This window comes from Numida meleagris, chromosome 2, assembly GCF_002078875.1.
Source record: "Numida meleagris isolate 19003 breed g44 Domestic line chromosome 2, NumMel1.0, whole genome shotgun sequence".
Classification (NCBI taxonomy): Eukaryota; Metazoa; Chordata; class Aves; order Galliformes; family Numididae; genus Numida; species Numida meleagris.
This window is the reverse complement of record NC_034410.1, coordinates 146437120-146450646: the sequence shown is the minus strand read 5'-3', so window position 1 is coordinate 146450646 and position 13527 is coordinate 146437120. Positions and strand designations below refer to the sequence as shown.

Genomic DNA, 13527 nt, shown 5'->3' with positions numbered 1-13527 from the left:
GCTGTCGTATCATGGATGGAGGATGCCAGATGATGACTATCATGGAAGCAATGAGCCACAGCAGACTGGCATGGATGCCTCTGCCTTGTTCTAAGTTTCGTGGCTCAACCCTACAGAGTAAGAAGGGACTCCCATGTCTGAATCATGAATTGTTCCTCCAATTAGCCCTGCAGACATTGTCAGCAGGAGCAGGTCTTGGAATAACAGATTGGATCTGAGTGAGAGGTAGAAGAAATTGCTGTGCATGATGGGTTATTTCCTACACACAAACACACCCAGCGCTGATTCCTTATTATGGGCTGTCACTCCCCAAAACTTCAAATTGATGCAATCAGATGAAGTCAAAGCAAACATAGTCCCAGTATAAAACCTTTCGATGGTGCACCATTCCACACTGTGCGGGCTCTGAGGGTGCAACAATCATGAAGGCTTTGCTCGTTGCCCTGCTGGTGGCAGTCCTGTGTGCCGAGCAAGGTAAGGTGCTACAGAGGCTGGGGCAGCCAGGTGGAGAGGATGGAAATACCAGAAGAGAAGTTAGAGATAATGCCAGAACAAGAGGATTTGACCACTTTTACTGCAATTGCTGAAGTCTTGGTAGTGCACTTTTTCTGTGGTATTTCTTACTTCAAACAGTATTTAGTGAGGTTGAGTCTTAGCCTCTGCTTGAGCTCTACCAAGGTGCTCAAACCCCAAAGAAGATGAGCTGACCACTTGCGTCTCTCTCTCCCTTGAGTACCATGCTCTGAGCATCTGAAGATACACACATGAACTGAAAAAATGCTGAGAGCTGAGGACTACCAAGCCCGCCAGAGTATTTGGACAAAGCTCTCGGACACAGAGTTTGATTTTTGGGTGGTCCTATGTGGAGCCAGAAGTTGGACTCCATGATGATCATTGTGGGTCCCTTCCAGCTCAAAATACTCTATGATTCTATGAATTAAGCTGGGTTCACAGTTTTGCCTTCAGTTTTCTTTTTGTTCCTGAATGAAACTGTTGGAGTTGCTGATAAAGATAACTGGGCTAATGTTGAGGCTTCATCTTCTGCCAGCGTTTCACTTTATTTCCCACAATGGCACTGCAATTAAGAAACTAGGTTGCTGGCAGATATTTGAAAACCCAAGAGCTCTCTGCTTACAGCTTTGATGAGCTTTCTTAAATGTCTCAGAGTGAGTGTGCTTGTAATGGGATCCACAATGCGTTGTGCTTGGCCTCTTTCAAAAGGAGATACAAGATATGACTTCACAATTGTCTTGAGATAACCAAATTAAAAAAACCCCAGTTGCTCTCCCTGCATGCTTGTAAGCCAAAGGAGTACTGCAAGCCTTTTTGCACTACTAAGGCTATTTCTGTCTGCATTTGCAAAACTAGAGCTAATGGAGGGTGAAGGCCAAACATAGGCAAGGCTTCACAACAACTGCAATGCTTTAAGTGGTTTCCTGACTTGCATTAGTGAAGGAGAGCATGAGTGCGTTTCAGTTGCTTTTGTATATGTACTGCAATCTCAGCTCTGAAGGAAGTGTTTTCAAATAGCTATGTGTGATTTATCAGAGGAACAGATCAAGGAGGACTACATGGACTAAAAAATGTGGTAACATATTGGTCAGACGGCAAGTCTGGAATTGCTCTGGCATGGTATGCAAAGGATATCAATCCACAGCTTGAGTCAGGGGACGTCCAGAAAGAAAGGTGGGAGGCTTAATCCAAGTGATAGATAGAGTGCTGACAAGTCAATTAAAAGGAAGTTAAAAGAGCATCTGGGTAGGCTTCAGAACAAGATGATCAGTTTGGTGAGGTTCAAAGCTTGACATCTGTACACAAGGCACTTGAGCTCTCTGTAGCAAAGAAAGGTAGCCTTTTCTTCTCTAACCTGGGGGAATTTGGGCATAAAATGGCTTGTCATTCTTTTATAGCTGCTTCTGGCGTTGTCTAACCAAATGTTATGGGCAAATTCAAATTCAGGCATGTCTTTGAATCAACTGAGCAGCTGGGCTTCAGAGAATAGTGGAAGGAGATTAAAAAAACAGGTTCAAAATCAATTGAAAGGAGCTGCTCAGTGTAGAAATAAGAACTTAAGAAAGCCAAAAAGAGCTGAAACAAGGAAGTTTTGTTCTAAATGAAAACCCTCCCTGGGTTGCCAATTTATCACATTTGCTCAGGAATCACTGGGGCTTTGCCATGCAGGTTCTTATGGTCACCATTCCTGGAGGTGTTCAAGAAAAGGGTAGATGTAGCACTGAATGCCATGGTTTAGTGGGCGTGGTGGGGATGGGTTGATGGTTGGACTAGATGATCTTAGTGGTCTTTTCCAGCTTTTCTATGATTCTATAATTCTAACCATTGGTGGCAATGAAGCAGGCTGTCTTTGAGATCTGCTCCGCTGCCTCCTTCACCCCTGACCAGAAATGTAAGGAAATTGTCATGGGACTCTGAACAGGATGGAAACCATTTTCCCATTTCCAGCAATTGTGAACCAACCTACGGGGATCACAATGGCACATGCCTGTGTTTCTTGCCTGGCCAGCTATCAAGCTTGGAAATTTGACTCAATTTACTACGGTTTTGTTCAGAAATAGATAGCCTTCCACCTCCTGTCTTTGTAATAGCCCTGGCTGACACCTGCTTATAATGTCACCAAGGACGTGCTGTTCAAGGCAATGGTGGAAATAATTGCTCCATTGTTCAGAGCAACCTCTCCCAGGGAACTCCCTTTAACGTGACTCTGCTCAGTAATTTAGCTCATAGAGGTATCATAGGCTTTAATTAATTCGTGTCTGTACAATGTTTTGCAGATGCATTCTGAAAACACTAAAAAACAAAGCTCTCACCTGAGAAGGGGGCCAGTTCATCCTCTCCTTGCCAAAAGCGTATTATGCTAAACTATACCAAGTTCTGCTTCTGCAGGTTGGCTGCCAACCAGGCCAGCATAAAACCCGGGAGAGACGGAGATTAGTCTGGAGGAAAAGTCACAGGAGAGCACTGCTCAGGATGAAAACTGTGTCTTCTAAAGTAAAGAGAGAAAACTTGTTTTCTTCTGTTTGTTTGCCTTTTCAGCTTCATTAATCAAAACCAACCTCTTATTTCACTTACCATGAAGACTCATTTGTAACACGTACCTTTTATTTTCCAAGAAGGGACGTGGCTTTTGACACTTTCTTCCCAGGAGGGTGTTGCTAAAGCCACTGATGTGTGTCATGTATGCTCTTTCCAGCTTCCTCCTTGTTTTGCTACACATGTGAAAATGAGCACTCCAACTGGAACTGTCTTAAAACCTACAAGTGTGAAGACCATGAGAAATACTGTACAACCACATACAGTGCTGCTGGGTATGGTGAGTACTAGTAACACATCAAGAATTGGTTTTTTTTGTCTCCAAGGACAGTGATGGGCAATAATTTCTCCAGGGCAGTAGTTGCTCTTGTTGGAAAGAGTTGATCACCAGAGTTTGAGGCTCACATCATATAATGTGGAACAAAATATGTTTTCAAGAGCAGACCTTGTTGCTTGATCTGGAAGCTCATACCTATGCTTTGTGACATAGGACAGGAAGGGGTTAGTCATGAGGAATGTAGTTTTAGAAGCTAAATTTGCATTGGCAGTGACTGTTTTGCTGTCCTGCATGAAGCATGGCGTGGGTTTCTATCAAGGACTTTCTAGTGTTGAGTATTTGAGCCAGGTTATGTGAACTCTTACCCAGTACTCATCAAATCTTCTGATCTCTGTTATTCCTGCATTGCAAATTAAATGTAGAGCGTTACACCTCCTTCCATTTTCCTCTGGTCAGGATTTGCAGGGGAATCTTACATCTCAACTCTCCTTCCTTGTGTGTTTCTCATCCAGGCAAAGACACGGGATATCGCATAACCAAGAAATGTTCTGCAGACTGCCCTGAGACCAACACAGACTTTGGCGTGGTGGCCATTTCCACCAAATGCTGCGGGACCTCCCTGTGCAATTTCAGTGGTGCCAACAGCGTGAAACTGAGCTATGCTGTGATGTTCCTGGGAACGGTAGCCAGTTTGATCTGTGTCATTCGGGCGGGATTGTGATGAGGGTTGGGGGTGGGAGAAGATGTGACAACCCAAGGACCTACACATGGTCTTGCCAAACAGAATAAACAACATCTTTTGTCAAGGTCTATGCTATTCTGCTTTTTTTCCAACACTTTTTTTCAGATCTGACCCACAAAATAGCATGGCAGTATGGCTCCTATTTTTTTTTCACCTATATGATTTGTTGTTTTGTACTAATTTTCCCTGAGAAAGCTATTTTGATTGCATGTATGTGACAGTTGTCAGACAAAATAAAGATTTATGTTATTCTAGAGTGTGTTTGATATATCCACACTAAGCTCAACCAGAGAAAACAGCTCTGCCAGAAAGGGCTGCAGCTTGAATCTCTACATCACATTAAATTCTTTTTATTTTTTTAGTGTCTGGGAGTACTCTCTTGGCTGCCTTTCTCCATTGACTCAGTTGCATCCAGCAGCTCAAGAAAGACACTCCATAAAGCCACATGTTCTGCCTGATCACTCAGAGCTGATGAATGAAGGTGTCAGTGTGGAAAGGTCAAAGCCATTTGTGTTGTTCCCACTGCAAGCTGGCACTTGTAGCAGGAGAGAGAACTGTTTTGTAACTACAAGCACATGGGAGTGGGGGCTTGGCAGGTTGCACTCTTGGCAGTGCTAACAAGTCTTCATGTGATCTCTGCAATGTGGATGATGCCGCCTCTTAAAATGGGTCAAAGTACCTCCTCGAGATGCTGAGAATGTCCAAGATAAGGATGGTGCTGTTGGAATTCTCCTCACTGAGAGGTGGCATCTGTGTCAGCTTGGAGAAGATGCTGGTTGGGTATTAGGAAAAGTTTCAGGTTGGGTATTAGGAAAAATTTATCCTCTGAAAGAGTGGTGAGGTATTGGAACAAGCTGCCCAGGGAAGTACTGGAGTCACCGTCGCTGGAGGTTTTCCAGAAACATGGAGATGTGGCAACGAGCAACATGGTTTAGTGGACATGGCAGGGATAAGTTGAAGACTGGACTTGATGGTCTTAGAGGTCTTTTCCAACCTTCATGATTCTATGATTCTAAATGATTGCTCATGCCTACAGGGGTGAGAATTGGGCAGAAAGAGTCTGGAGATGTGGTGATGCCTGATCATATGGGGTGATTTATTTTGCTGCTGTACTTTGAGACTTGGGAATGGAGGAGATAAGGTGGAGATTCCAGAATGGATCCTTGGAGGAGCAGAGCTCTAAGATGGTCAAAGGATATTCCCTCCTGGAACTAGAGGGTGCATAACTCCCGGTGGAACACCATATAGGAGCTGCATTTTGGGAGGGCTCAAGTAGAAGTAACACCTGGAAAAACTCCCATTTGCTGCCCAGCTGAGTTGGAGAGTTCTGCTCCATCAGTGCTCAAGGCAAACTGCAGAGGGCATGAACTTCTGCACCACGGGGAGAAACCGCAGTGCTGGCCAAAGGCTGTCAAAGGCTTAATCACTCTGTAAAGATTTATTTTCCAGGCAATGCGGGTGACCTGGCATTCCTTGAAATATGAGATGGGTCAGCTGAAGTGTTGTGGCGTTTGTTTTTGGAAAGAGAAACAGAAACTTGGCTTATGCACTTCTCTTTAATCGCATTCACCATCACTTTTCCTGTATAGTAACCACAGTAATTTCTGAAATTATTCTTAAGGCTTTGGGCCAACTGGAAAAGTCCATAAACAACATTTGAATTAGGGACCATGGTTAACTTTCAATTTCAGCTTTCGTTTCATGAAAAAATACATGTTTTCACCAAAATAATTATTCATCCTTCTCCTGTGGCGATTTCAACAAGGTTTAGAACAAGATGAGCAAAACAAGATGAGCAAAGCACACATCCCCCTCACTCTCATTTAAATCCCTTGCTTCTCCTTCCAAAATGATCTGGAATCTCATAACATCTAAACACTTGTAAGCTGTAATATTCTCTTTTCTTTTGCCTGGGTCCCTCTGGTGACCTCTTCCTATCTGCTTGGATTCTTTTCAATCTGTCTCACCTGGTATTGATAAGAGTTGAAGATAGCGTTAACATCAGAGACGCACACGGGGCCAGTTGCAGGAGTGTACAAAAACCCTGTAATAACTCCTTTAAAAAATGCACTCTCTCCATCTCCAAATCTCAGCAGCTTGCAGGATACAAGAGATATTTTAGTTTTTGCTTGGATGAAACTACATGGGAGGGAAGAAAAAAAAGAGTGCCTGGCAGATCTGCTATTTCTGTACCTGTTAATGGATGCTGCTGGCTGAAATAAACCCGAACGTGGGCTGCCTCTGCAGAGCAATGTACGGGCTGCAGAATGACACTGCCTGGTGGCTGGAGCACCCTTCTCTGTTGTTACCTCGAATAGTCTGCAGTAAAAGTTGATTTGCCAGTAAAGACATATGAAATCTCTTCTGGATTGGAGACAATAAACTATTTCAAGGAAATGAGGGTTGCAGTCCCTGGAATGGAGGGTGCAAGCTTCTATTTTCCTCCTGCTTGGTGCATTATGAAGGCATTGGCTTTCCACGGCCAAACAACACCCCTCCTTTGAGCTATCTTGGTTAATTGCTGCCTCTGTTCCAGCTGAGTTTCATGCCCTACCTATTGAGAAAGCAGAAATTTCCTCACTTAGTCACGTAACTCTCCATACTAGCAATATTTCTATGTTCAATTTACAAGACATTGGAAAGACTTACATCACCTGAAGAACTGGGCATGCCTTTCCAATGAGATAATGATTGTAGGTGGGTCCTACTGGAAGCTCAACTATCTAGTGGGAGGTGGAAATCTAAGCAATTTTGAGACCAAGAAAAAAAGAAAATACAACAGATGGAGAGCAGCAAGGGGCAGAGTCCCTGGCAGAAGCCTGGGGCACACAGGTTGCTGTGAGTGTCATGTGAAAGGGATGCAGCTGGGTCATTTTTGGGACTGTGCCTCCATCCCAATGGTTAGATGGCAGAAAGACAATGCTGGGAGGAAAAGGCAACAGAAATGAGAAGAAAATGAAGAATTATCTGATTTTGTACAGAGAGATAGGTTGAAACACGGTAAAAATGGAGGAATAAGGAGCACTGTGTAGAAACCCAGTAGAGTATTTCTGTCAGGCATTTAGAATAATATTGGTTGGCTGTAATCCTTTTTTCTGAAGACTTAATGAGTTGAGAACATTGATCAGGCAGCCCCTCGCTATCCATGCTTTCACTGTTTTTTTTTTTCTCCCTGACATTTATTTTTTGCAATTCGTGAGAAAATTCACAGCTTGCTGAATGTGTTGGGGGTGGATGTTATTTTTATTTTTTAATTTAGGTGGTCATTTTCATTGCCTGGTGGAATTTATTTTCCAATAAGATAATATCTTCCCTGATATAAAATATCCACTTTTTGAACAGAAACATTTAGGATTTTGAACTGTTTTCTTGAAAAGACTCGCAGAAAATTATATCTGGTCCCCTATGAAATGCAGTGGAAGGAGATTGCTCTTGTGATCTAGCTGTACTGAGAATCCTGGGAGACATTTTGAAGACGTTTCGATCCCAATTTCAATTTCAAATTCAATCCATTTCCATATGCACTAAAACAGTGTATGAGGATGGGATCCTGGAGGATGCAGCCTCTGCTGAGCCTGGAAAGGCGAGCACTCTCTGCTCACGTGGACTCTGTTTTGTTTTCGTGTGTTGCTTTTCCTCCACTTATCCAGAATTAGAAACTGTTGCATACTTAGTACCAGATGAGTAAGCCACATTGTGAAATAACTCAGAAAAGAAGGGGGGGGAGATATATGCTTGTTTAGATTTCCAGCAAAGCATATTTCCCCATGCAAGCACTGACACGTTACTCTCAATCATTCATCATCTGACACAATGCAACACCATAGTTATTATCCTAGCCTAAAAGCAAACATTGCAGAGGTATAAAAACTGCCCTGCGTGCGCTCTGCTTAGTTTGGAGGCTGCGAGACCTAGAGAGGATGAAGGCTTCTCTTCTTGTCGTGCTTGTCATCGCCCTGTGCGTGGAGAGCGGTGAGTCGCCAAGGGTTGTTTTGTGCCAGCAAGACCCCAGAGCTGAGGCATGTCTTTGACACTGCAGGCTGAGGAGAGGATTTTGCAGCGCAAATGGTAATGCTGAAGCTCATTATGCTCTAGAGGATATTCTATTCCTCGGGATAAGAACAGCCAGCCCTTTCTGTGGGTTGCTGCATTCCCAACAGGAGAAGTCGTAGAACCATAGAATCATTTGAGTTGGAAGGGACCTTTAAAAGTCATCTAGTCCAACTCCCCTGCAACAACCAGGGACATCTACAGCTAGATCAGGTGCTCAGAGCCTGGTCCAGGCTGAAATGATGCTAAGGAGCTGAAGTGGGGGTTGAGATACTCTCTCACCTGACACCTTCCAACTCTGTGTAGGGACCTGAGAGCCATGAGTCTTGATGGAGCTCCATGAGGAGGGGACTTAACTGAGGATTATACAGAGCTGGAAGTGGTAATATAGAATTATTGGTAATATGGAATCATTGAATCATAGAATCGTTTGAGTTGAAAGGGACCTTTAAAAATCATCAAGTACAATTCCCCTGCAGTGAACAGGGACACCTACAGCTCGATCAGGGTGCTCAGAGCCCTCTCAAGCTTGACCTTGAATATCTCCAATAAGGCTGCAAATTTGACCTATAAGCAAATACAGCCTGACATTATTTTTCTTGCTTATTTATTGGTTGCAATTACAAACCTTAATTACCTAATTTGATAGAGATGTTTTTGCCTCGAGAAGATGCAGCTCTGTCTCCCATCTCTTTCCTGCAGCTCCTTTGTCAACATTGATCCCAGGTTTGGGATGGAGCCACAGAGTCCCATCCTCATTCTGATAGCTCTTTTTTTCTTTATCTGAACATCCCTCTGACTACTTAAGGGGAAATATTTGATTTCCCCAGCTCAGATGGCTTTTGCCCTATTGTAAACCTAATCTTTCTCTAGCTCAGTTGTAGGGCCAGAGAATACCTGCAAATTACCATCAATTTTAGTCCACATCTAGCAGAGCAATAAGGTTCATAGTTAATTTGAGGCTGTAAATGTTTTTACTGTGGGACTTCACAGGCTTTAAACTTGGTACATACTCAGTGCGGTTGAGAAACTCAAGGGCAATAAAACCAATCCTTTCCTGCAGCTTATCAACTATAATTTTTTAGATTAGATTTTAGACGTTTTTTAGAAAGATCACATAATGAGACAGCAAACTCACTAAAGGAGTCGGTGAAAATTAAAACATGGGCAGCACCACTTTGCAGTGCAATCTAGCCAGAAGGCTGGTAGCTGTTCCAATTAATCTTGAACCTGAATGATTTTAATGGTGCAAATTCTGCATCTGCCAAAACTTGTACTTTCTAATGCCTTACATATGTTAACTGTTTATCTGGGTGGCTCAAATTAGTCCCATGAAAATCTTCATTGAAGAATGCACCACTTCATTTAGAGCAGAGATCTTCCTTGCTAGAGGCAGGAGACCTTCAAGGCAGCCACATGCCTCCAGAGTTACCTTTAGTAGAATCATAGAATCATAGAATATCCAGAGTTGGAAGGGACGCATAGGATCATCAAGTCCAATTCCTGACTCCACACAGGACCACCCAAAAATCAGTAAATGCTTAGTGGAGGAGAAACCTCACAGAAGGGTAGTGGGCAAAATCGCTTGCTTTCCCCCTCCCATGGCAACAGGACTGAAATTACTAGCACTGGGAATGTGGGATGAAACAGGGCGTGGGCATCCAACAAGCTCCACTATTTCCTGCATAGATCCAGAAAGGTTCTCTTTGAACTTGGTAAACTAGGGTTGGAACTAGATGATCTTTGAGATTCCTTCCCACACAAGCCATTCTATAATTCTATGAATGGTCTTAATAAAAGAAACTGCATTGATTAAAGCATAAAATATATTACACATCTAGAAAACCCAGTCTGGGGACTCTGCTGTATAGTGTACGGCTATTCTAGGTAGAAAGTGTGCTTCCCAGTGGGATGGAGCAGAGATGTGCCTGATTGCGGGTTGCACAAGAGAAGTGAGCAAGGCAACACAAGTGTTGAGCTTGGGAAAGGAGAGAGATGGTATCTGAGACACTGCAAGCCCAGCTAACCAACCTCTGTGTCCTCTGCCAGGTGATCTTCATCAAGAGATAAAAGAAGGAGAGTAGAATATGCAAGGAATAGAGGCCAAAAGAGGAAAGTGAAGGTCAGTGCTAAGTGGCCATAGGAAGGAAAAATGGGTTGTTATGTGTAGTGGCGTGAGGAAGCAGCTTCCACAGAGACAGAGCAGGATGGATACTTCCCTAAAATTCATTTTTGTGGTTTCCTGTGAGATACAGTGCATGCCCCAGTCACTTGGGTTAATGGTAGGGAGTGGAGATCCTGTTTGGGTCAAACAAGGGCAGAAATGTGGTTAGGACATTGCTGGCAAAGGCACCAAGAAGGGCAAAGGAGCTTGGGCAATAGAGAAGAAGGATGAGAGAAAAGAAGAGCAGGGGAAACAAAGCTAAGAGAGAGTGCTGGCACAAGAGTAAGATGGATATTAACTGGTCACAGACAGGGATAGCCTGAGAATGAGAAGAATGAGACTAATCCCCTTTGGGTGGCATTACTGCAGGAGTGTTTGCTCCAGATAAACAGATGAGCAGGAAATTCCTGTTATCATGCAAAGAAACCTTCCCTAAGGATCTCTTTGCTATGAATGACTGCTTTAGCTTACTTGAGCACAAGCTGTTTTCATTCATTCCTATTAGCACAGCACTTTGCAGATGCACGGTGTTACAGATGTACCAAATTTGTAGTGCTAGAGAGTCTTTACCCTTGGATGGCCGTAAAAAGGAATGTGCTGCAGCTGAGGAGCTGGTTTGCTGAGCCATGTCATCCACAGAGCCAGCATTGCTTCCCAGCACAGGAGAGCTCCAAGAATGAATTCATCAAATGCAAGCATCCCTCTTCCCACCGAACACTGAGATTCAGAGCTACGTGGCTTGTCTCTTATTTGAGATAAGTTGTGGGAGTGTGCAGGAAAAAAAAATCACACTCAGTATGGCTGGGGGACTTACTCTCAAATCTCTCTTCTTTTTACGATAGAAGATTTTTAAAAGAATTCACTGTTGGTCCACCTGTCTGTTCTGTTAAAGGATATATAGGCCAGGACTCTTCAGATAACTTGAAGGGGATGTGAAAGAGAGTGGATAAGAATCAGCTGGTCTCTTTCCATACAACTATTGGCCAGCAAATGGAGATGGGGAGAGGTGTCAGAAATTGGCTTAGAAAGAGACCACAAGAGCCTCATGCTTCCAGTAGTAGTAGACTGGGGAATTCTTTCCAACAAACATTTGTGATGCCAGAAGTTTAAATGGATTCAAGTGAGACTCAACTAAATATCCAGAAGGGAAATGCCTTGAGGATTACTAAATAAGCAAGCCACAAGAATTTGAACTTAAAGCAATTTTGGTCCAGAAGAACAATTTTGGTCCAAATTTGGATGCCTGCCTGTGGCTGTTGGGCTTGACAGATCCTCAGTCTGGACAAGCACCACCAGTTTTGTGTTCCTATGAATATTTCTAGAGATGAGTGATGGATGTTGTGTGCTTCTTTTGCAGCTTTCTCCTTGACGTGTTTCTCATGCAAAGATGCAACTTCCAACATACAGTGTCTCAGTACAACCACATGTGCTGACCATGAGAATTACTGTCTTACGACATATTCTACCAAGGGACTTGGTGAGTATGAAGCTTTTTCTAGGGCTCTGTTGACAAAAAAGGTTCAAGATTAGGCTGACTGCAGGGTGTCCTCCCATCAGGAGCTGTGACAGAAGAATTAAGAAGGATCGTGTCACACAGACATGAAATACTGATTCAGGTGTGAACTCAGCAAATTCATCTCTGTCACAATACATCGTAACAATGCTTGTAAAACACACCCAGGAGAGGGAAACAATGGAAAAGAGAAGATTTCTCTGCACAACAACCTTGTCTAATCTATAGGGTCAAAGAGATATTGACAGTGTGTTGGAGATAGAAAAGACCAGGTGCAGTGGAAGGAACAAAGCCAAGGCAAGGTGATGATGACATCTTCATAGAATCATGGAATCATAGAGAATCATAGAATGACTTGGGTTGGAAGGGACCTCAAAGATCATCTAATTCCAACACCCTGCCATGGGCATGTTTGCCAAAAAACTAAACTAGGTATTAGATAAGGTTGCCCAGGGCCTTATCCAGCCTGGCTTTGAATACCTCCAGGGGTGGGGCAATCTTACACTAAACAAATGCATTAGATCTCTGAATTCATGCTTCAGGTTCCATTCAGCTGGGCCTGAACATGGCAAAGGAATCTTAAGGTCTAGGGATGGTCTCCATAGGTCACCTATAAACAAACAACGATGCAGTGTGCCAAAGCCCAAGGGAAAACCATCAGCATTCGGAATAGAACAGTACATTCCCCACTGGATATTGTGCAGACAGTTTATCATTTGTTAAAAAATACAAGGTTAAAAGATCTGACTTTTCCCCTTGTTCTCTCTCTCCCACTTCAGGTAGTGACCGTCAGCAAAGTATTACCAAGAAATGTGCCGCATTTTGCCCAACAATTGACCTGAATATAGGGATTGCCGGTGTTGCCACTAGCTGCTGCCAGACGTCCTTGTGCAACATCAGTGGGGCCAGCAGTGTGAAAACCAGTTACACCATGATAGCTGTGGGTGTCTTGGCCAGTCTTGCCTGCATCCTCCGTCTGGGGTTCTAAAGTGGACGGGGGGAAAGGAGCTACTTGGCCTTGCATTACAAGAGGTCGATATCTCATCTGTACAGAAGTTTCTATCAGGGTGAATGCCACCCTGTCTCTCCTCTGGTGCGTCAAATCCCATCAGTAAATATTTTTACTCTTTCCATGCTCTGATAGCCATGCACAAGAGCATGACCCTACCTCAGAATGGTGTTTGAAACACCGTGTATGTACCATACAGAGAGTACCATACAGGAACCATCTCTCCTACTACGTAACTTTATAACTCTGTGCATTTTCCCCCTTCATTTTGGCCCAACTGTTCTCCTATGCCTTTCTACCATTTTCTCCCGTTTGATATTAGAGTTGTTAAACAGAAGCTGAGCACAATAAAGTGTTATTTTAGTCTTTTGTGTGAGTGTGTGGTATGGCACATAGGGTGCAGTGGCTGGGTGCATCCATGTTATCAGCAACAAAAGTGGAAGCATTAGTCTGCAAGTTGAATGGAAATAATGCTGAAATTCACTTTGCATTCACTTTGGGAAGCCTCTCCTAGGTTTTCCTTCATTGTTTGTGTTTTTATTTATTTATTTATTTATTTTTTTATTGGTAGAAGTGTCATTTTGTAAGTCTGTTTCAGAGTAAACTCAATTCTATTTAACTTGCTTTCAATTTCTCTTCTGGGTCAGCTGGCAGAAAGTAAATGGCTGCTGAGCTCTTCAGCAGGCAAACAGAGGGGACAAGGTGGGACTGAAAATGAAAGGAT

General features: G+C 43.3%; 2 protein-coding genes across 2 annotated transcripts; both read left to right on the top strand.

Moving 5' to 3' along the window:
* Nucleotides 167-4321, top strand: LOC110393949 (lymphocyte antigen 6E-like). Its single transcript, XM_021387472.1, has 3 exons — nt 167-474; nt 3209-3328; nt 3838-4321. Exons 1-3 carry the CDS (start codon nt 423-425, stop codon nt 4044-4046), a joined length of 381 nt encoding a protein of 126 aa, XP_021243147.1. The 5' UTR covers nt 167-422; the 3' UTR covers nt 4047-4321.
* On the top strand, nt 7891-13172 carry LOC110394715 (lymphocyte antigen 6E-like). The gene is made up of 3 exons (XM_021388681.1): nt 7891-8039; nt 11639-11758; nt 12574-13172. Exons 1-3 carry the CDS (start codon nt 7988-7990, stop codon nt 12780-12782), a joined length of 381 nt encoding a protein of 126 aa, XP_021244356.1. The 5' UTR covers nt 7891-7987; the 3' UTR covers nt 12783-13172.

Coding starts and splice junctions, on each gene's coding strand:
- LOC110394715 (XM_021388681.1), top strand. CDS start 7,988: ATGAAGGCTTCTCTTCTTGTCGTGCTTGTCATCGCCCTGTGCGTGGAG. Junction 8,040..11,638: donor CGCCCTGTGCGTGGAGAGCG/GTGAGTCGCCAA, acceptor CTTCTTTTGCAG/CTTTCTCCTTGACGTGTTTC. Junction 11,759..12,573: donor ATATTCTACCAAGGGACTTG/GTGAGTATGAAG, acceptor CTCCCACTTCAG/GTAGTGACCGTCAGCAAAGT.
- LOC110393949 (XM_021387472.1), top strand. CDS start 423: ATGAAGGCTTTGCTCGTTGCCCTGCTGGTGGCAGTCCTGTGTGCCGAG. Junction 475..3,208: donor AGTCCTGTGTGCCGAGCAAG/GTAAGGTGCTAC, acceptor TGCTCTTTCCAG/CTTCCTCCTTGTTTTGCTAC. Junction 3,329..3,837: donor ATACAGTGCTGCTGGGTATG/GTGAGTACTAGT, acceptor TTTCTCATCCAG/GCAAAGACACGGGATATCGC.